This window comes from Urtica dioica, chromosome 10 (genome assembly GCF_054948205.1).
Source record: "Urtica dioica subsp. dioica isolate 48M chromosome 10, U.dioica_male_clone48M_v1_H2, whole genome shotgun sequence".
NCBI classification, from domain to species: domain Eukaryota; kingdom Viridiplantae; phylum Streptophyta; class Magnoliopsida; order Rosales; family Urticaceae; genus Urtica; species Urtica dioica.
The window spans coordinates 17,807,099-17,829,783 of NC_142765.1; the positions used below are offsets into that span (position 1 = coordinate 17,807,099).

The 22,685-nt window shown below is 37.3% G+C and overlaps 1 protein-coding gene across 1 annotated transcript; it reads right to left on the reverse strand.

Moving 5' to 3' along the window:
• Positions 1-15,392: 15,392 nt before the first annotated feature.
• Positions 15,393-16,671, reverse strand: LOC149383654 (glutathione S-transferase T2-like). Its single transcript, XM_089629314.1, has 2 exons — positions 16,387-16,671; positions 15,393-16,289 (listed from the first exon to the last, which is right to left on the reverse strand). Exons 1-2 carry the CDS (start codon positions 16,669-16,671, stop codon positions 15,555-15,557), a joined length of 1,020 nt encoding a protein of 339 aa, XP_089485440.1. The 3' UTR covers positions 15,393-15,554.
• Positions 16,672-22,685: the final 6,014 nt, after the last annotated feature.

Sequence of the window (22,685 nt, forward strand, 5' to 3'; positions counted from 1 at the left end):
CGTTGCGCGATCTCTCGAATCAAATGGTATTTCCTCTCAATATGTTTAGAGTGCTTTTGGCTTCTAGGTTCCTTTGAGTTAGCGACAGCCCCACTATTATCACAATAAAGGGTCATGGGCTCGTCGACGTTTGGAACAACTTCCAAATACTTAAGGAATTTTCTAAGCCATACAGCCTCTTTGGATGCTTCACAAGCAGCCACATATTCTGCTTCCATTGTGGAGTCAGCAATGCAAGATTGCTTAATACTTCTCCACACAACAGCTCCACCATTAAGGATGAACACAGATCCCGAAGTGGATTTCCTGGAATCCTTATCCGCTTGAAAATCGGAGTCGGTATATCCCGTCATAGTCAGGTCAGTACCTGAGTATGTAAGCATCAAGTTCCTAGTTCTTCGAAGATACTTAAGAACATGCTTAACAGCAATCCAGTGCTCGGGTCCAGGGTTGGATTGGAAACGGCTAACTACGCCAACGGCGAAACAGATGTCAGGTCTAGTGCAAAGCATGGCATACATGAGACTTCCCACGGCAGAGGCGTAAGGAATCTTTCTCATGTCTTCAATCTCTTGTGCAGTCTTGGGAGACTGGTCCTTAGAGAGTGAAACTCCATGCCTAAAGGGTGTTTGACCCCTCTTGCAGTCTTGCATCGAGAAACGATCCATCACCTTATCAATATAAGATGCTTGAGAGAGCGACAGGGTCCGGTTTTTCCTATCTCGAAAGATTTGGATCCCCAGAATGTACGCGGCTTCTCCTAGATCCTTCATATCGAATTGCTTTGCTAGCCAGACCTTAACCTCAGATAACTTACCCACGTCATTACCAATGAGTAGTATATCATTGACATATAGTACCAGAAACACAACTTTGCCTTCGTGTATTAACTTGTAAACACAAGGCTCATCTATTGACTGTTCAAAGCCGAAGCTCTTTACAGTTTCATCGAATCTAATATTCCATGACCTAGATGCTTGCTTTAGTCCATAAATGGATTTAAGCAACTCACAAACCTTGGTCTCTTGACCTTTATCCACGAAACCGTCTGGTTGAGCCATGTAAATGCGCTCGTCAAGATTGCCATTCAGAAAGGCTGTCTTGACATCCATTTGCCAGATCTCATAGTCGAGAGCTGCAGCTATGGATAGGAGTATGCGGATGGATTTAAGCATCGCGACTGGCGAGAAGGTTTCTTCATAGTCAATCCCTTCTTGTTGGGTATAACCCTTTGCCACAAGTCGTGCTTTGAACGTCTCGACGTTCCCATCAGGACCCCTTTTCTTCTTGTATATCCACTTACACCCTACGGGTTTAATCCCTTCAGGAAGGTCTACAAGTTTCCAGACTTTGTTGACATACATCGAGTGCATTTCAACTTTCATGGCGTCAAGCCAAAGGTTTGATTCAGAACAAGCCATCGCTTGGCTATAGGAAACAGGGTCATCCATGTCGGAGACGGCTACAAGAGAGTCTCCATAAGACATGTACCTGTCAGGCTTTTGAGTAGCCCTCCCACTACGTCTAAGTACTACTTGACGAGATTCTGATGAGTTAGGTTATGTTTCAGTTGGGGTAAGAACAGTTCTTACAGATGAGGTAGAAGCTTCCTCACCCAACTTTTCTTCAAGCACAATTTTGCTTCTAGGTTTCGCATTCTTCATAAAGTCCTCCTCAAGGAAACGAGCATTCGTGCTAACGAAAGTCTTATCGTCCTCGGGACTATAGAAAGTAAAACCTTTGGTTTCCTTCGGATATCCTACAAACAGGCACAATTCTGACCTACTAGCCAACTTGCTAGTCTTTTGCCTCAGCACGTGTGCAGGGCAACCCCAAATTCGGATGCGGCCAAGATTCACTTTACGGCCAGTCCATCGTTCATAAGGAGTACCAGGAACCGTCTTGGACGGAACTTGGTTCAGAATGTAGGCGGCTGTTTCGAGGGCATATCCCCAAAAGGAAAGCGGGAGTGATGAGTAACTCATCATTGATCTAACCATCTCCATAAGAGTTCGGTTTCTTCTCTCTGACACTCCGTTTTGTTGAGGTGTGCCAGGCGCGGTAAGCTGAGAAGCGATACCTTCTTCTTTAAGAAAGTCATCGAACTCTCCAGACATATACTCACCACCTCGATCAGATCGAAGGGTTTTGATCACTTTGCCAGTTTGCTTTTCCACTAAAGCCCTAAAGACCTTAAATACGTTAAAGGTCTCGGATTTGTGTTTAAGCAAATAGACAAACCCATATCTTGAGTAGTCATCAGTGAAGGTAACGAAGTATTCGTATCCTCCACGTGCCTGTTGGTTGAGCGGACCACATACATCAGAATGTATTAGTTCCAGCAACTCAGTGGCTCTTCGACCCTTATCGGAGAAAGGTCGCTTAGTCATTTTTCCTTCTATGCAGGATTCACAAGTAGGTAGTGAACCTATTGCAGAGGCTTGGAGTGGACCATCCCTCACAAGTCTCTTAATCCTATCTAGACTGATATGACCAAGTCTCAAGTGCCAGAGGTATGTTGATTTTGTTAGATCGGAGGATTCAGAAAGTTTGATCCTCTTTGGCTCCCTAATTAGATCGTTATCTATTTCGGTGTCTAAAAGAGAAGGTTTAGTGGGATAGATGTAGAAAAGAGCATTCTTCATACATGCATCAGTGACAAAAGAATTATCAGGAAACGAAATACGAATTCCATTCTTAATGAACTTTAAACAATAATCTTGCTCACGAAGACGAGCAACGGATATTAAGTTCTTCCCAAAGGTAGGAACAAAATAAACATTATTCAAGTTTAAAGTGCGGTCTTCAAAAGACAGCGTCACAGATCCCACAGCCTTTGCAGACACCAGGCTCCCATCACCCCATTTGAAACAGAACTCGCCTTCCTCTAAGCTCTTGGTTTTCTTGAAACCATTCAAGGAACAACAAATATGGTTAGTAGCAGCGGAGTCAAGAATCCACGTTGATACATTATCAGCTACTAAGCATGCTTCGGTAACAAGTACAATACTATGCTCTTTTGCTTTGAGATTGGCAGGACAGTTCTTTTTATCGGCCTTGTAAGGTCCCTTCACAGTTCCAGAGGCGGAGGCTTTTTGCTCAATAGCATGTGCCTCTCCTTGATTCCTCTTTCTCTTAGTGAGACCTACAGCAGTGTGAAGTTCCTTCATAAGCTTGGTAACAGTGTACTCTAGCTTGTTTATGAAGTAGTTCATCTTGGAGGTATCAAGAGATGCGGGGAGAGTTTCTAAGATCATATCTATGATTTTCTTCCCATCAATCTCAGATCCTAGGATTTCCATTTTATTCAGAAAACTAATGATCAGTATCATGAAGTTTCCAACAGGAGTCCTAGCCTGCATATGACAGTTCATAAACTGTCGGACTGCTTGTAGCCTTGTTTGACGCCTTTGCCCTCCAAACATCTCAAGGAGATTGTAGAGCATGTCAGCGGCAGTCTCGAAGTCACGATGTTGCTCTTTCAGCATATTGTTCATAGATGCCAAGATATAGCACCTCACAATCTCATCGGATCGAAGCCAGGCCGCTATGGCGTCATTGTCCTCTTGAGTTGAATCATTATTCGTCAGAGGAGGACATGGGGTGGTGAGTACCCATTTGTGCTTGTTAACGGTAGGTATTATGTCGAGGTTACGTTTCGAGTCTATGTAGTTTTCGTTTTCGAGTTTGATCGAGGAAAGAAAGATTGAGATATGGTTGAGAGACATATTGCCTATATAAGTTGAAACAAGTTTATGATTAGTCTTTGGTTTAGGATTTAAGTTTCATTAAGACTTTTGTAAAACCCAAAGGTGTTATAAACCAAACGATAATTTACTCCCTCAAGAGAAGGCCGCAAAAAATCTCCATTTATAAGTAAATGACACATCATTAATGCTAAGCCAAGATGTCAGTACATCATTTTGACTAGCCACCTTGTAAATTGGTTTGATCACTCACATCCTTTCGCAGAGCCTTAAGGAAGGATACTAGGGATTGAGCCTAAGTGTGCAACCAACCACTTAGTCCAAAAGATCAGCTTTGAAAAACAATCCCCCAAGGGGAGGCCTTGCCATCATTGCATCACTCTCGGACGTAGCTCATTGAGCAATGATCGAAGCAATAACGCCTTGGAGTACTCACATTTAATTGAGGGTCGCAAGAGCGGCTCTTAGTCCCACGTTATTGCATATTTCACTAGTGTTGGGGATCGCGGGTTACAAACAACGAATATAACCCTCCCACTTAGTTTTTGGAGTTGGTTCATCGACTCTTTTAAGTTCGGAAACAGATTTCCTAGTTAGAGAGCGACAGAGCGGACAACTAGAAGAGAATCCTAGATCGACATGTTCAGAGCAGTATTAGTGCATAAAGGCACAAGGGACGTACTCGATCTTTTCCTATTTTCTATTTCGGGAAAGTGCGTGAGGGAAGTGTGAACTTCAACTCACTCGAACACTTGAAAGTTTGAGATTACACATCTTTTTATTTTTCGGTTTTGTCTACAAAGAGACCTCCCACTCAAAATTTCAAGAGCATATAGATTTTGAACATATGTGATATAGATATAGTTTTGAAAACATTTTGAAAACTTATTTGATTTGGATGACAAAATATTTTCAAGTTTGAAAGTGAAAACGGTTTTTCAAAATTCAAACTAGTTTTGTAAAAATTCAATTTCAATTAAACTTTCAAAAATCAAAACATTTTAATCATACACATCATGTTTATAATCATATGAAAAACATTTTTGCTCAAGAAAGTTTTCTCATTAGAGTTCTATAACTCATGGTAGTGGGGTTTGAAAATCCGGATTTCTAAAAAACTGGAGTTTCAGACAGCCGCGCACCTCGGAGTAAAATCGCCATAACTGGCGGCTCCGATGTCCTTTTGAGCCGAAACCGGTGGCATTGGACAGAGGACAGACAGAGCTTTAATTTGATTCAAAAATCATTAAATTTCGATTTCTGAGCAGAGAGTTATGCCACTTTTAATGCGGGTTTACATTCCAGCTCGAAGAAAAAGAAATAAATTAAAGCTTTGTCCTTTTAGGTGCGAAAAAGAATCGAGTGTAACGGAACGTTTTATGAAGTTGTTTAAAGCTTTTATTTGTGTTTTATTAGCAGGGTAATAACATAGAATAAAAGAAATAACAACATGCATAAAACGATTCAAGTAAATAAACGAAACTAGCAAGAAAATAAAACTAGTCACAAAATTTACTCGAAAAATCTCAAACCTTTAAAACACGTTTTTCAATATAAAAAATTAAAAACTTTTAGAACTGATTCTAATGTGTTTTAACACCATCCCAAACTCATAGAAAATCAACATGGTTTTTAATTTAAAGGCATGAGCAATAAATTAAAAAAAAACTAAGATTACAATTCTAACTTGTCACAAAATTAGTAAACTTTCGAAAACGATTTTCAAGCTCATAATTTAAAAACATGCACATGCATTCCTTTGACCATAGCTCTGATACCATTTGTTGGAATCGATCTAGGGTTTAAGAAAAAGTTTAACGCTTCGTTAAGCGGCGGAATTTTAAAAATTTTCTTTTTAAGTAAAACTAGTTTTTACTAACCTAGACAAGAGCATGTACATGTAAATAAAAACTAATATGCGCTATAAAAGTTACTAACCTTTCTTGAAGCTTGAACCTTGTAGAAGCTTTTGGAAAGTTGCAACGCTCGTCTCCCCTCGCAGCACGTCTCTCTTTCTTTCCTCGGCACCTCGAGCAACCACGAAAGTTTCTATCACTAAATCACTCGAAAAGAAGGAATCAGTGAGTGGGCACTTTTAAACACTACGACTTGAGAACGAGTCTCGAAGTCGCAGAGCTAAACACTAGGTCGAGTGAGGACCTAGGTGCCAAGACAAGAGAAAACCGAAAATAAACTAGAGAGAGAGAGAAGAGGACTTCGGCCAAGTTCTAGAGAGAGAAGCTCTCAATCTCTAAAACTTTGCATGAATGAAAAGTGTGGAATGAGGCTCCTATTTATAGGAGAGGTCTCACCTTCAATAAGGTAGTTTCCTCTTCTATAGAATATCACATATTCATGAGCCAATTTCCCTTTTCCTTCAAAGAGGTGCACGTCCAAGACAAAACAAGTAAGTCCTTGGATTTGTTTCCTCTTTTGTTTGCTTCTCTCTTGACCACATTTGGGCGCCCACCATGTTTCCTCTTAGGGGAAATTTGTTTCCTCTTTTTCTTTTGGCAAGTATCTTCATACATTTATGCACAAAATATTTTCTCTCTCTCTCTTGGGTATGTTGGGCGCCTATCCTCATCTAGAAAAGCCTTCTAGAAGCTTTTCCATTTTGTTCATGACAACATGAAAAAGGCCCATTAAGAATTTTCAATAAAATTCTTATGAAATGAAATTAATCCACAAGGCCCAATTAATCATATTATGGCCGAGTGACATTAAGTCATCAAATGAACTTGTCAAAAAATTTATTGACATTCATTTCATCCTTTGTCTCAAAAGACAAAAATACCCTTTTGACTATTTTTGTTCTTGTTTTGACTTAGCTTCCAGTTTAACTATTCCTATCGATGTGATTCGTGACAGTGACCTCATGGACCCAAATGAACAAAGCTTTAGCTAAACACTTGGACTCAAAAGTTCACAAACCTTTTCCAAGTTTAGCTTAATGCCAGCTGACTCCACTAAAGAGCTGACACTGAAAATCTCTCGGTTCAAATGAATTTGTTTTCTACTCAAGAATTCGACCTAATTATAATGAGCGGATCCACTGAATATTATCTATGCTACCCTTCATGAATGTCATCAGCTAGTCGGGATTTACTAAATTACCATTTTACCCTTCTAGCTGTTATTTCCTCAACTCCTTTGTCGCTTGTGAATAAGTTAGAAACAATGTATTGACGAGAAGCTAACAAGTCACATTGTTTCATCCAAAAGAGTCAGGACTCAATTTGGACACTGGCCAGTTCATTTATTCACACTCCAAGGAACAAAGCATGAGGTGACATACATTGCATTTCAGCAATCTTGTACATGAATTCCATATCTATGAGAACTTCACAAAGTTACTCATGACATACTCACAACTTAGTATTTCACCAATAGGCCCTGTTCGGAATGACATAGTGAGTCCGAACTCTGACTTTCTCAAATGAGAATACTAAGGTGTGAAATGGCATGTCTCATTTCAGGATTAAGGTAAGCATGATGCAATTCATACATAGTGACTTCGAGACATAAGAGGTTAAATGGTTTGTTCTTATATTGTCTCTAGAAGTGCACTGGTCAATTCAGTACCTTCGGAAGATACCTAGAAGAACTATAGAGTCCCCAACTCTCAATGCCTCATAACCAGACATCATAGATTCTTCTAACAATCATACTGAGGTCAATAGTCCTTTGACCCTAAGATTGCGAATATATCGTTTTAAGCAAACTACGAAGAGTTTGTTCATGCAAATCTACATTTGTCTCTTCGTAAGTTGTTTAGTTTGTTTATGGACTAAAAGACTATGGTTTTATCATAAAGCTTCAGACAAGGAAGATTGAATGAACGTTTCAACTTTTTATTAATGAATAAGCAATTTCAAGCAAGAGTCTTCGTAAGACTATATGACATCAAATGTACATAAATAGACACTACTACTCTTCTTGTGGGCACCATTGACAACATCTACCGCTATGCTTGACGAAGGTATGAATGTCTTTCATAACTGCAAATAGTGGAGATAAAGTCATATTAAATTATTTTCTCATAAAACTTTATTATATGCGCAGATATATAGTAAGCACTTGAATCCATATTATATAATATCGTTCATGTTTGTCATTGCAGACTTTAGTTTCGTGACTATGGTGTCACGAAATAATTTAGTTTCGTGACAATATTGTCACGAAATAATTTCGTTTTGTGACTATATTGTCACGAAATATGGAGTCATGCTGAAGCTTTCGTGACTATGGGTGTCACGAAATAATTTAATTTCGTGACAATAGTGTCACGAAATAATTTCGTTTTGTGACTATATTGTCACGAAATATGGAGTCATGCTGAAGCTTTCGTGACTATGAGTGTCACGAAATAATTTAGTTTCGTGACAGTCATGAAATAATTTCGTTTTGTGACTATATTGTCACGAAATATTGAGTCATGCTAAAGCTTTCGTGACAACGTTGGTCACAAACACTGTAACCACAATGGCTGTGTATGAGGGAGCTTACCGGAATAAAGAGCGAAAAGAGTGTCAATGTGGGAGCTTGCTGCGCCGGAAAGGGCAGAGAGAGACGACAGCGAAGGTGTGTGGCCTTGGAAGATGACGGACGGCGCGAACTAAGAGAGAGATGAGGGATGGCCGTCAAGTTAGAGAGAGAGGAGGGATGGCCGTCAAGTTAGAGAGAGAGGACGGACGCCGGCTGAGATCCAGACACCCGGACGACAATGAGACACGACGCCAATGGAGGAGATGCGATGGAGACAATGGAGGAGATGAAACAAGTGCAATGGAGAAGAAGAAGCCGATAATAAATGAAAGAAAAGAAAGAAGGAGAGATGAGAGTAGGGTTTAGTTTTTAGGATTCTTTAAAAAAATAAATAGAAAATAAATAAGGGTATAATGGTAATTACATAAATAGAAATAAATGAAGAGGTCCTATTGCTGACCTTTTAAAAAAAACGTCCAAAAAAGTCATTTGGTCTAAAACGAAAAGATAAAATACATGGTGCAAAATTTCTAAAATCACTGCAAGAATGACATAGAAATTTCATAAATAATTGAAAATAAAATTATATTAGCGAGCCACTGAAATAATAAATACTAGACAGAAATAATGAAAAATATGAGATTTGAAAATAGCCATGATAAAATAATCATGCCTCAGGCTAAATAATAGAGGTAGCACATATTGTTAAATAAGCTTACATATCAACGATATGGCTAGTAATATAGTCTTCATGCATATCAGCTCGAGAAAATCATAGAAGCTTAGACCAACCAATTTTGTTGGAAAAAGAGCGAAAAATGAGCGAACCTAAAGAAGTAGAAAAATTGACATCAATAATACTAATTTTTTGTCACTTATAAAAAATCAACAAAAACTCAAATATTGAGACATTTAGTATCAAATCGATCACGAGCTGAGTTGATTTCGTGACACATTGGTCACGAACTAGTTGTACTTCGTGATCGATTTGGTACTAGATGTGTCAATATTAAGATTTTTGTTGATTTTTGGTAAACAACAAACAAATGGTATTATTGCTATCAATTTTCCAAAAAAAGTAACTAAATCCATAAAAATGTAAATTTTGTGATGATATTGTTGTTTACATAAAATAAGTAGTTCTTGTATGTCAAGTGTCCACCAAATCATGGTCCGAGTTAATGTTCAAAATATCGGCGATATATAGGGATATATAGCCGATATCTCTTTTTTTTAAATCTCGGTAAAATATCACTAATATACGTTATCGTTTTTATAAAATCTCGTTAAAAAAAATTGGGAGATATCGTCGATATCAACAATTATCGCGATATTTTCATCAGTTATAAAAGGCAAAATATCGAACAAATATCCAAACATATCGTCCATCTTCTACCGTGAAAATCATTCAGAGCTTTAAAATTCTTATAGCATATCGCCGAAAATCGTCCAAAACCCATCTTCTCCGTGGAAAATCGCCGAGCAACGAAGGATTTTTATGCCAGATCGTCAATATATCCACGAGTATGAGTATAAACGTCGGTCGAAGGTTGATACAAAATCTTGAAGATTCATATGAAGAAGTCGGAGCGGAAAGAGAGTTGTTCAGACAATTCAAAAAGAACTGTCAAGAAGAAGCCTCAGAAAGATTTGCCAGGGGGTTTTAGGGTCTCGGTGGAGGCTCGGGGACAGTGCCCTCATCAGCTCCATCTCTATATTAATCAGATAGTGCGAAGCAGCAAAGGATTCCGGAGATGGTGAATCCGCGTAAGAAAAAACTAGTAGGCCGCCTAATTAGCAAGTTTTTCATCCACACGAATATCGCGTTCAATAAAATAAAATCTCATCATTTCAAGAATATGATCGTTGGAGTCGCCGAAGCGAGTAAGACATTTTTTTAAATGCTTAATTATAGAACTAGTTAGGTTCCGGCGAGCTTAAATATAATTTTTTCCATTATCATCGTACAGGTCCCGATGTGCCTATTCCCTCACCTTATGAGATATCCTCCATGTACTTGCCGATGGAGGTTGAAAACTCCAAGAAGTACGTGGATGCACAACGACCCACACGTGGGAACAATATGGATGTACTATTATGTCCGACGGTTGGACTGGAATCACGAAGTTGAGTATTCTCAACATAATGGTATACTCCGTTGGACGTACGGTATTCTTGAAGTCTATCGATGCGTCGAATAAGATAAACAAAATTCCGCGTATATATATGGCGTGCTGAAGAACGTCGTAGACAAAATTGGGGTGCACAACGTCGTGCAAGTTGTTACTGATAACGGTTCGGTTTATGTTAAAGCTGAGACATAGTTGATGAAGAAGTAGTATATTGGACGTTGTGCGCCGCACATTGCATCGACCTCATGTTCGAGGACATCGGGAAACATCCTATTATTGCAGAACCACTTGCAAAAGCTCGTAACATTACAAATTTCATTTACAACCACTTGGACGTGTTAGAAACAATGAGGAAATTCTGCCTGACTAAGCTTATTCACCCTGGAAAGACACGATTCGCGATGAACTATTTGGCATGTAGGAGCATACAACAATAGAGATCAGCTGCGAAACATGTTCATATCAAAATCGTGGGAAGTGTCCAAGTTCAAGAATTCTGTCGCCGATAAAGTTGTGGAGACTGTCATAGACGCCTCTTTTTGGACTTCCCTTGACATGGTTTGCGTCATTTATGAGCTGATGTACGCAGCTCTACGTGTCGTGGACACTGAAGTGGTTCCCACTCTCGGAACGATGTGTGTTTGATTCGATGGCTTCAAGTTTGTCCCACCTCTAAGGCAACCAATTGGTGGTAGACATTGTGACTGAACGGTGGAAAAAGCAGCTACATCATCCGTTACATGAAGCAGCTTATTGGCTAAATCCAAGGTTTCAATACAACCCCAATGTTAACATGTGTAGAGAATATATGGAAATGGTGATTAGAGTCTTCGATAAACAACATCCACACGAAGGCTACACCGATATTGGCAAAGAGGTAATCAATTTTTTGATTTTAAATTCGATATTGATTACGAGCATATTAATTTTTGGACGTACAAAACTGAAGCCATGTATTGTTTACGGTGTAGATGATTTATTCCGTGATGCAAATGGTGAATTAGGAGAGCGAGTTGCCGTAGCCGCAAGAACGAACATGCGACCAGGTACATTTTTTATTTAATTTTAGAACAAGTATCAAGTTGTTAATTACATGGTATATGACTTGTTTTCATTTGCAGCCGAATGGTTGAAAGTTTTTTGGCATGAATGTTCCACATTGCGAAAGGTTGCCATGCGCATCATGTCCCAATCAGCATCATCGCCCGCATGCGAGAGGAATTGGAGTACGTTCGCACTGATCCACGCAAAATAACAGAACTGATTGGCTTACAAATGCTTGGAGCAACTTGTATTTTGTAGCTAGAACCAGAAGCTGCAACTCCGAGGCATGGAAGATGCGAATGACGGGGTGGATATGCATGATCCATATGACATCCTCGAACGATCGATGGTGATGGTTGGTAACGAAAACCTAGATGAAGAAATCCTTGATTGGATTCGACCAATCTACCTCGATGATGATATTGGTAACCCTAATCCTGAAGTAACTACTGAGGCTCGGAATTTAGGAGTTGACGTCGACCGAGTTATCCAGGACGATATTGGGCATGATGGTGGTATTACCAGTGGTGGTAGTACTGCTGATGGTATTACTCACGGGGGTAGTACTTATGGTGGTAATACTCACAGGGGTAGTACATATAGTGGTAGTTCACATGGCGGAGGTGTCGAATATGTTGGTGGTGGATATGGATTTGGTAGTGATTATTGGGGAAGTGATTATGAGGGTAGATATGGTCGGGGTGGTGCTGACCCAAGGGGCCAAGGAGATGGACATGACTTTGGTACTCCATGTGATGTTAGCGTTTTGGCCGAGGTGGTGGTGATACTGGTCCAAATGGCAGGAAAGATCAACTATCCACATTTGATTTGTTTTGGCATTCCACTGACTTATCTAGCTCCCATGTCTCGTGTGTCGACTACTGATATTGATCAAATTTCTTCTCAATTTGATTCGATGTCGATCTCGGGATTTGAGGATCAAGCTCAGCCAACGAGCCACATTCAAACTCAATACGAACAGTTTCCTATCCTCAACCTATTCATCTGCCTAGATCACTACAACTACGAAATGCACATCAAAACATACATAGAATACTATTCATCATACATGTCGTGACCCGTATACTGTCACGGTCAGCTGGTGCAACCCCATACGTTTCAACCTTCCCGACACTCAACCTACAACTGGTTCGGACTTTCAAAGATTGTAGTCTTCTACTCTTCTTTCATTTGAAGCATTTGAGAATAGTTTCCTATGTTTTGTAATGTCTACTTTAAGTTTATTTCTTGTCATGAACTTTGTAGTATTTGATTTTGCATTTTCATAATTTGGATTCCAAAACATATATATATATATACATATATATATATGGTATATATATATATATATGGTTGTTTAAAAATATCTATTTATTATAGGATTTCTGTCGATATATCCGTCGGTAATCAATATACCACCGATATAATCGGTAGTCGGTATTGAAATTGTTATAGAATATCCGTCGATATATCTGTAAAATCAGAACCTCAATATGGATATCGGTATCGATATTTTAAACCTTGGTCCAAGTTCAATTATTTCATCCACTGTATACTGTAGTTGGAAAATGAAAAAAAATATTAGTGAGAAAATTACTTACATATTAATATTTGATTTTCAATTAACAACTCACTGTTTACCAACTGCATTAATCCCTCTTGTCATGAAAGGACACAGACTTGATCGGAAATACATAAAATAGTATAAATAATAGTGGGTAAACACATTTTGATAAATTATATTATATTATATTATATATATATATATATATATATATATATATATATATTATTTTTTCAATGAAATTGTCCTACTGATAAATTATGTATCCATAACATAGTTAATAAGGAGCAACTCTCCTCCAACTTGCATCCTGGAGTCTCCACGTGGCGCCGCCAGGCAGCGACACGTGGCGGTCTTTTTTTTTTTTTTTTTCCGTCCTTGGCCTTTGTTTTTTTTTCATCCTTGACCTTTAAATTATTTTTTTTCGTCATTGACCTTTAAATTTTTTTTTTTCGTCCTTGGCCTTTAAATTTTTTTTCCCCCCCTCATAAATATATTTTGTATAAATTTTTTTTCCTCCCTCTCTCAATATATTTTGTACAATTTTTTTATGTATATTATAATCATAATTACTAATACTATATGATACTACATCAATAACATATATTATTTGGAGTATATGTATATATATATATATATTATTTGAAAAACTATGTGATATTAATATTACACGTAAATTTTATATTAATATTTTTTTACTTTTTATTTCTCTATATATTTTTTTTAAATTTCTTTTATCAAAATTGAACTTCAACATTTATTTCACTAAATGTTTTTTTTCCATAATACTTTTAAGAAATCTGAAAGATATGAAAACATCCAGTATTTTGAAAAACTTTGAATCATAAAAGAGTTTTTTTCCTTACCTTTTGTTATTTGAAAAAAAAAATCATTAACAACGATTTTGCTAAATTTAATTTAATACAATTAAAAGTCTTCAACTTATTCTATTTTTCTTATTTTTATTTTTCACTTTTTGTTTAAAAACAATAATAATTTTTCTGACTTTCGCAAGCGCGTTGTGAAAACTAGTATATATACATAATGAAGTTCTACCATCCTTCCTTTTGAACAAAAGTCCTGTCATCCTGGCCCATAATATTTTGGGCTTCTTGGTCGATTTTCTAAGAAGTCCAATGCCATTGATGGTCCAAAGTCAATGGGAAAATTCCATAAGTATATTGTTTAAAGATACTAACTCCTGGAATGTCTAGAATTTCATAACATTTCATAAATATCCCATTTGTTTTTATCTTCAAAAGAATTTTTAGATATTTTTAGTGAAAGTAGGAACTACTTAAAAAAACATTAAACAAATTAAAAATATAGAAGATAAAACTGTAAACATCAAGATAAAACTATAAAAATAAACTATATTTTTATAATAAAACGGGTTGTTCCCGGAATAAAAATAAAAAACGAGTTACTCTCAATTTTTTGTATCAAAATGAAGTGACTCGTTGAGATGGATACTTGGGCCTTGTTGCCCCTCTCTCTCTCTCTCTCTCTCTCTCTCTCTCTCTCTCTCTCTCTCTATATATATATATATATATATATATATATATATATTAGCCAAATATTGTGCATCAAAGGTCTACGCGACATGAGGTTGTTGATTTTGGGATTCATGTCACAGGTTTCTATTTAATTTAATTAGTGGAATGAGTTTTATATTGGGCAGTTCATAATCCATATAACGCCTTTATAATGCGAGAATTAAAAAGCAAAGAAGGAAAAAAGTACAAGCAACACGGAAGAGTCCTTATCAGTTGCTATAACTATAACCAGATGTACCAATAGCAAAGCAGAGTAAGCTGAGACATCTTAGTTCTATTTTATGTATTCTATATTATTTCGAGCAAAAAATGTATTCTATATTATAGTCTTTTTCCTTTTGTAAAGTTGACTATATATTCTTGGTCTATTTTATAATTACAAACGTATTTCACTTTCAGCTATAACCTATAATCTAGTTTCAAGTTTCAACTCAAAAAATAATTAAATATGTTTTGTCAAGATGAACCTAAACTAGCTATCACACGACCATAAATATAAGATTATTTTAGCACGCATGTTATTTAATTAACCATTTAACAATTCACTAAAGTCATAGACTTTTTGCTCAATACACTCTATTCCCTACGTCTCAAATTTCTCAACAGATAAAGACAAAAAACATGTATTTTAGGTGTCAAATTTTCAAAGCCTAAGAGCTTCTCCAATCACACGGTATAACACCATATATACCGTGGATTGTGCTCCAACCATACGTCAAAAGAAACACCAAATATAGTGTTTTGTACAGTGGCACGGTATATATGCCGTGCCACTGTATACACGGTATAAGTTTTTTTTTTTTTTTTTTTTTTTTTTTAAATCCTTTTAATAACACATTAAACATTAATTATATATATATATATGTATATATTAACCCTATAATTATTTATAAAACACCAAAACTCATAAATTGACAACAAAAAATACATTAAAATAAACTTCAAGTAAAACATAAAAAATTTAAACATAGATTACAAAGTTTAAATTAAACACACAAAATAAAATAAAAACTAAAAACAATAACATAATTTTAAAAGACATAGTAAAAACTTAAAACACAATTTAAAAACGGGGAAAATTATTTCCAGTTCCGTCAAGATAATTATAATACTGAGTGTAATCTTGATTTTGATCTCCTTGAGTTTGATCTCCCTGAGTTTGATCTCCCTGAACTTGATCTTCCTGAGCTCGATTTTGTTGACAATTAGATGCTCGATATTGAGATCCATAATATTCAGAACCTTCTCCTTGTTCTTCATATTGGCTCGTCTGTGCTCTTTTTTGCATAATTTTTTCTTTTTCTTTTACTAGAAATTCACGCATATTTGGGTCGGATATAGTATCCAAATTCATGAATAAAATTTTATTCTCTTCTTTCATTTGGGCTAGCTCAATTTTTTTTTTTCGAAGTTCATTTTTTTGTCTCTGAACTTCAATTCTATCAATATTAGAATCTTTAATAGTTCGGACAAGACTCTCATTTTTGTCCATCATTTTTTTAAATTCTTCAGCATCTTTTTGTTGTTTCTTTGCTTTTTTTACACCCATTGGTCTTCCAGATAAATTGCAAGTGCCTTCTTGATCGTTCATGTTAAGATCAAATGAATTCATACCGGGGGTTACAGGTGACTCGGTAGAAAATGATGACGATGACGGATGGTTAAGACCCGGGGACTCGGTATTTGAGCTGTTACCAGCAAATTTCTCAATTCCCTTAAGAATAGGCCACACATGGTCGAATTTGAAGCCCCTCTTGTATTTGGCATCCTCTACCAATAACATCTTCGCTTGAGTTAACTATTACATATTGATAAAAGAATGATGATAAAAAGTTAGTTAGTACAAATAAAAAATAAATATAATGTATACATTTATCGACAAAATAAATACTTACAATGTCTTGTTCCGAAGCACCGCTGGGATTCTTATTTTCAATCTGGTTAATACATCCCCTTAGTTTCGAAACAGCAGAAAGAATGGTTGCCATTCTAGTTTCTAAAGATCTTCTTGGTCTAACTTTTTGGATTCCATTTGAGTGATACTCTGTTTCAATTCTTGCCCAAAATTGATCTTTTTTTTGGGAAATCCCTATGATTGGGTTTTGAGAAATATCAATATAGGTTTGACACAAGAGTATATCTTCTTGAACAGAGTATGAAGAACTGCGACTTGAAGTCATGTTTGAAGAAATGAGGTGAAGAATGAATTCGTGAGGAAATGGGTTGAGGAGTAAGTCTTATTTATAGAAATTGAACGGCTAGATTTAACGGCTAGATTTTAGATCTAAAATTCAACGGTCCGGATCTATTTGGTTGTTTCTGATAATGCTCAGAGACAAGATGTGACAGATATTGAACGGCTAGATTTTAGATCTAAAATTCAACGGTCCGGATCTATTTGGTTGTTTCTGATAATGCTTAGAGACAAGATGTGACAGATATTGAACGGCTAGATTTTAGATCTAAAATTCAACGGTCCGGATCTATTTGTTTGTTTCTGATAATGCTCAGAAACAAGATGTGACAGATATTGAACGGCTAGATTTTAGATCTAAAATTCAACGGTCCGGATCTATTTGTTTGTTTCTGATAATGCTCAGAGACAAGATGTGACAGATATTGAACGGCTAGATTTTAGATCTAAAATTCAACGGTCCGGATCTATTTGTTTGTTTCCGGATCTATTTATTTCTTTCTATAAATGATGAGTTTCATACTTGGAAAAATATCACCTTCTTCTTTACCGTATACTTCTCCTCATAAAAAAAGATGAATTTTCAATATGGTAGTTCATCTTACATACCATCTTCTTCCTCTTCTTCGTCTTCCTCTTCTTCTTCTTCAGATAATGAATATTATGAAGATCTAGAAAACAAAGTCATATCTCAAATTAGTGAAAACAACAATTTCATGCTAAATCGTATGCTAAATACCGAAGGCTCTCATCGTGGATCTAGTCCTGGTCATATCGTTATCAACCGTGATCGGGAACAAGCCGCTCGCAATCTCTTCAACGACTATTTTGCAGAGAATCCTCGATTCCCAGAGACAATGTTCCGACGAAGATATCGAATGAGTCGAGCTTTATTTCTTCAAATTCATGATGCTGTGCAAAGGCATGACAATTACTTTGTCCAACGAAGAGATGGACTCGGTAAACTCGGGTTATCTAGTTTGCAAAAACTAACAGCCGCTTTTCGAATGTTGGCATATGGATCACCAGCAGACTCCACCGATGAGTATATCAAAATAGGCGAGTCCACAACTTTGGAATGCTTGAAGAGATTTTGCCGTGCTATTGTCGAGGTGTTTGGAGGCCATTATCTTCGAGCACCTAATGCTAATGACGTTGCAAGACTTCTCCACATTAACGAGCGTCGAGGATTTCCAGGTATGTTGGGTAGTTTAGATTGTATGCATTGGAAGTGGAAAAACTGCCCAACAGCTTGGGGAGGTCAATATGCTGGACGTAGTGGATCTCCTACGATTATTCTAGAAGCTGTAGCTGATTATGATCTTTGGATATGGCATGCATACTTCGGTCTACCAGGATCTAATAATGATATTAATGTGCTAGAGGCATCTCATCTTTTTGCTAATCTTGCTGAGGGTACTGCTCCACCGGCCAATTATGTCATTAATGGAAAAGAATATAATATGGGTTATTATCTAGCTGATGGCATATACCCAAAATGGTCGACCCTTGTTCAAACTATTCACGATCCACGTGGTCCAAAAAAAAAGTTATTTGCAATGAAGCAAGAAGCATGTAGAAAGGATGTGGAGCGTGCATTTGGAGTGTTGAAGTCAAGATTTGCAATTGTGGCCGGACCATCCCGCTTTTGGAGTAAGAAAGTGTTACATGATATCATGACATCTTGTATTATTTTACATAATATGATAATAGAAGATGAACGCGATGTTAATCCAACCATTGAAGAACAAGCCGAAGTTCCAAATGTTGAAGTTGAGATGGCAGCCGATGAAGATGCTCGATTTCAACAATTCTTAGCTCGACACCGACAAATCAAGAACAGAGACGCTCATATTGAACTTCGAAATGCATTAATTGAGCACTTGTGGAATGAATATACTAATTCTGATAATTAGTACGATGTAATCTATCTTTCAAATGTATGTTTTTATGTTGAATCATTTAAATGTAATATTTTAATTAGTAATGTTATTTTTATTTATCTTTTTTTATTTATCTTAATTTTTGTTAAATATTGGTAAGTACTAATTTTAATCACTTAATTAAAAAATATCACCATTATAATTATTTATTGAAATACTTTTTAATAAAGAGATTGTTTTATTTTAATAATATAATAATGGTGAATAGTATTTTTAGTGTGAAATTTGGTGTTGTGGTTGGAGTTGGAAAAAAATTTGGTGCTAAATCAACACAAAAGTTGTGTTGAATTAACACCAAATATAGAAATTGGGTTGGGGTTGCCCTAAGGGCTAATAGGTATATCCCATCTTGATACTTGAAATCCAAACATTGTACAATTTCTTAATTTTATTTTTGTACGTAGTAAGCCTCTTTTTAGGTGAGTGCATATATTTACCTCATTTATAAACTAAAACTTTAGAATTCCTTCAAGAAAATTATGTCAACTTATATGGGAAATGATATCACTTGCTACGTAATCGTTACTTCTTTTAAACAATAGTACTATCAACATGCAGACTTGTCATAAATGATTAGGTTTGGATTTTATTATTATTATTTATTATAAATAATTGAGGCCAATTTTGATTTTTTTTTTTTTTAAGGCAGCTTCGCTGCAGTGGGGATTGAACCCACGACCTCCACACAGGAGGTGGTGTGGAATTACCACTAGGCTATCCTAGTACACAGGCCAATTTTGATTTAAAAGACGGAGATTTTGCTTTCACCTTCATCATATGAAAATTAAAAGAGATCTATCATATGGTTTTGAGAGAGTGAATTATTCATGCTAGAGAGTGGTTGGGGACCAAAAGTCACTTTTTTTTGTTCTTATCTCTTTTCTCTAGATCATATGGGAAAAAAATCACTTTCAAAGTATCAATTTGGTTTTGAACATATAAGTTGCCTATGTATGTCACACTTTCAAGTAGGATTCTAGCTTATTCCATAACCACAAGAAAGTTCTCAAGATAGATCGATACATATATATATATATATATATATATATATATATATATATATATATATATATATATATATATATATAAATGTGTGTGTGTATTGACTAAAAACCCAAATAATCTCAAGTTTGTTGCTCGTAATGTATTGCAATAATTAACACCAAACATTTGCTCAAAGTACATTTGTGTCGTTTTTTATTTTGTTTATGAATTACTTTTTAAGGTACAGTAGATATATAGTCATATTTACAGTTTTACACATTGCTATATAATTAATATTTCGTAAATTTTAGATAAATAACCATGTCTATTTACAAGCGTAAATTAACAAAAATATCCCACCATTTTATTTCAATGAAAAAGTAAATCAATAATGTCACGTCATTTTTATAACTATTTATCTAAGATTTGCGAAATGTTCACTATATAACAATCATAAACGTTTTAATTGACTAGTTACCTAATTTTTTTTAATTTTTTAAAGTAAGTGTATTACAAAATTTTCAATCAAGTAAAAATATTTTGCATGCGAGAGTAAATTATCATTATTAATGCATATGTCTATCAAAAAATTGGTTACGTAAGCCACCTAAACTATAGGAATTGTAAATTAGCCAACATTTGGTAAATAATTTGTAAATAGCCAACTTGCATACGTGGCAGTCTATTAACTACCTAAAATATATGTTTGGTTGTGTTGAATAAGGCTTTCATTAATTTGTTAATAAGTTTAGTTGGCTATTTACAAGAAATTAACCATAGGTGGGCTATATCTCAATCCACTATATTCGTGTGGCTATATAACTTAATAACCCTATGTCTATCTAATAATAATTATTCTATTAGTTTAATTGATCAAATCACTAATTTATGTGTTTTCAGTGATCAAGAAAAAATCGTTTTCGTCAATTAAAAACAAACATAATTAGACCAATGATCTATATATCATATGATTCAGTACTGACTTAGTATAGTAGTTTAAATGGTGAGTATCTCCACTCGCTTGGGAGTGGAAGTTGTGCTTTCCGAGGGCTAAGGTTTTCCACCTTGAGTATTGGAGTTCGGATCATCGTCCACTCCTTGTGACTGCTCATGGTAAGAGGACTAAACTTCCCCCGAGGAGATCGAGACGTTTTTACTTTGAGGAGTCTTGGTGCGATGAAGAGGGTTATGGCCATCGCATTCGGAGCGCTTGGGAGTCGTGTAGGGGGACGGGGCTGCCGGGCCTCATCGAGTCTCTTCGGTTTTGCAAGGACTCCTTCGGCAAGTGGGGAGTGGGCAAGAAGTCGGAGTTGAAGGCCAAGATCGAGTTTATAAAGGAGGTGGTCGGGAGGGCGGCGAACTCTAGTCTTGGGATCGACCGCGGGAATTTGGACCGGGAGCAAAGGCAACTTGATGTGCTTGTCGAGAAGGACGAGAAGTATTGGAGACAAAGGAGTAGAATTGCTTGGATGAAGTGCAGCTACAAGAATACTACTATTTTCCATCGTAAGGCCTCGACGAGAAGGAAGAAGAATTACATCGGGAGCCTCCTCGACGATGCCGGGGTGCGGAGGGTCGGTGAGAAGGGTATCGAGGAAGTTGTTACCTCTTACTTTAAGGGGATTTTCACATCCTCAAGACCCTCGTCGGAGTGTATTAGTAAAGTGGTGGATGGGGTGGGACCGAGAGTCTCCGCCGAGATGAATCGGAACTTGCTTCGACCCTATGAGAGAGATGACGTGAAGAAGGAGGTGTTCTCGATGGGCCCCATCAAAGTGCCAGGTAGTGACGGTTTTCCGGCCCTCTTCTACCAAAAGAATTGGGAGATTGTGGGTGATCGTGTGACGTCGGCTTGCCTGGAGATTCTCAACGACGGAGGTTCGATCTCGGACATCAACGACACCATAATCACTTTGATTCCCAAAGTCGACCATGCCACAAAGGTTAGTGAGTTCCGACCCATTAGTCTTTGTAATGTGATTTACAAAGTAGTTTCTCGATGTCTTGTGACGAAGTTGAAGGGTATTATGGAGGAGGTGATCTCAGAGAACCAATGAGCTTTTGTTGGGGGACGCCAAATTTTTTACAACATTATGGTGTGCTTTGAGGGGATCCACACGATGAAGAGAGGTCGGTTCGAGAATGGTGGTTTCACGGCTCTCAAGATTGACATGGCCAAAACTTATGACCGGGTAGAGTGGCACTACATAGAAGCTATGATGCTTAAGCTCGGCTTTGCCGTGGAGTGGGTGGAAATTATTATGCGGTGTGTTAGCTTGGTGAGCTATTCCTTCAACATCAACGGCTCGGTGTGCGGGAAAGTGGTTCCGGAAAGGGGCCTTCGCCAAGGGGATCCACTATCACCTTTCCTCTTCCTTATTTGAGCGGATGGGCTCTCTTGCCTTCTCAAGGAAGGGGAGAGACGAGAGAGCATTACGGGGGTCCGATTCGGGTGCGGTGATCTCCGAGTCTCGCACTTGCTCTTCGTCGATGATAGCTTCATTTTTTTACGGGCTTGCCTTGAGGAAAGTGAGGCGATTAGAGGCAGCCTTGCGACGTACTCCACCGCGTCCGGTCAACTTGTCAACTACGCCAAGTCCGACATTAGCTTTGGGTGCGATGTGGCGGAATAGGGTAGAGAAGACATCGCTTTGAGCCTTGGAGTGTCGATCATGGAATGTCACCAACGGTATCTCGGCCTCCCTACCCTTACCGGAAAGATGAAATTGAAGTGTTTAACTTTATCCGGGATATAGTGTGGGCGAAGATCAAGTCGTTGAGGGGTATATGGTTCTCCCAATCCGGTAAGGGTATATGGTCCAAGCTATTCCTAGCTACGCGGCGAGTTGCTTCCGGCTCCCCAAAACTCTTATCTCCGTCATCCACAAGGCGGCAACGAAGTTTTGGTGGGGGAATAGCGGTGAAGAGCGAAATATCCACTGGTGTAAATGGGAGGAACTCACCAAGCACAAGAGTGAAGGAGGGCTCGAGTTTTGTGATTTGGAAAAATTTAATCAAGCTCTCGTCGTTTAGTGGCATCTTCTTAGGAGACCAGGCAGCCTCATCGAGCGGG

Excerpts from the sequence above, each read along its gene's own strand:
- LOC149383654 (XM_089629314.1), bottom strand. The coding sequence starts at position 16,671 with ATGACTTCAAGTCGCAGTTCTTCATACTCTGTTCAAGAAGATATACTC. Across the intron at positions 16,290-16,386 it reads GTGCTTCGGAACAAGACATT|TTAACTCAAGCGAAGATGTT; the intron begins GTAAGTATTTAT and ends AATATGTAATAG.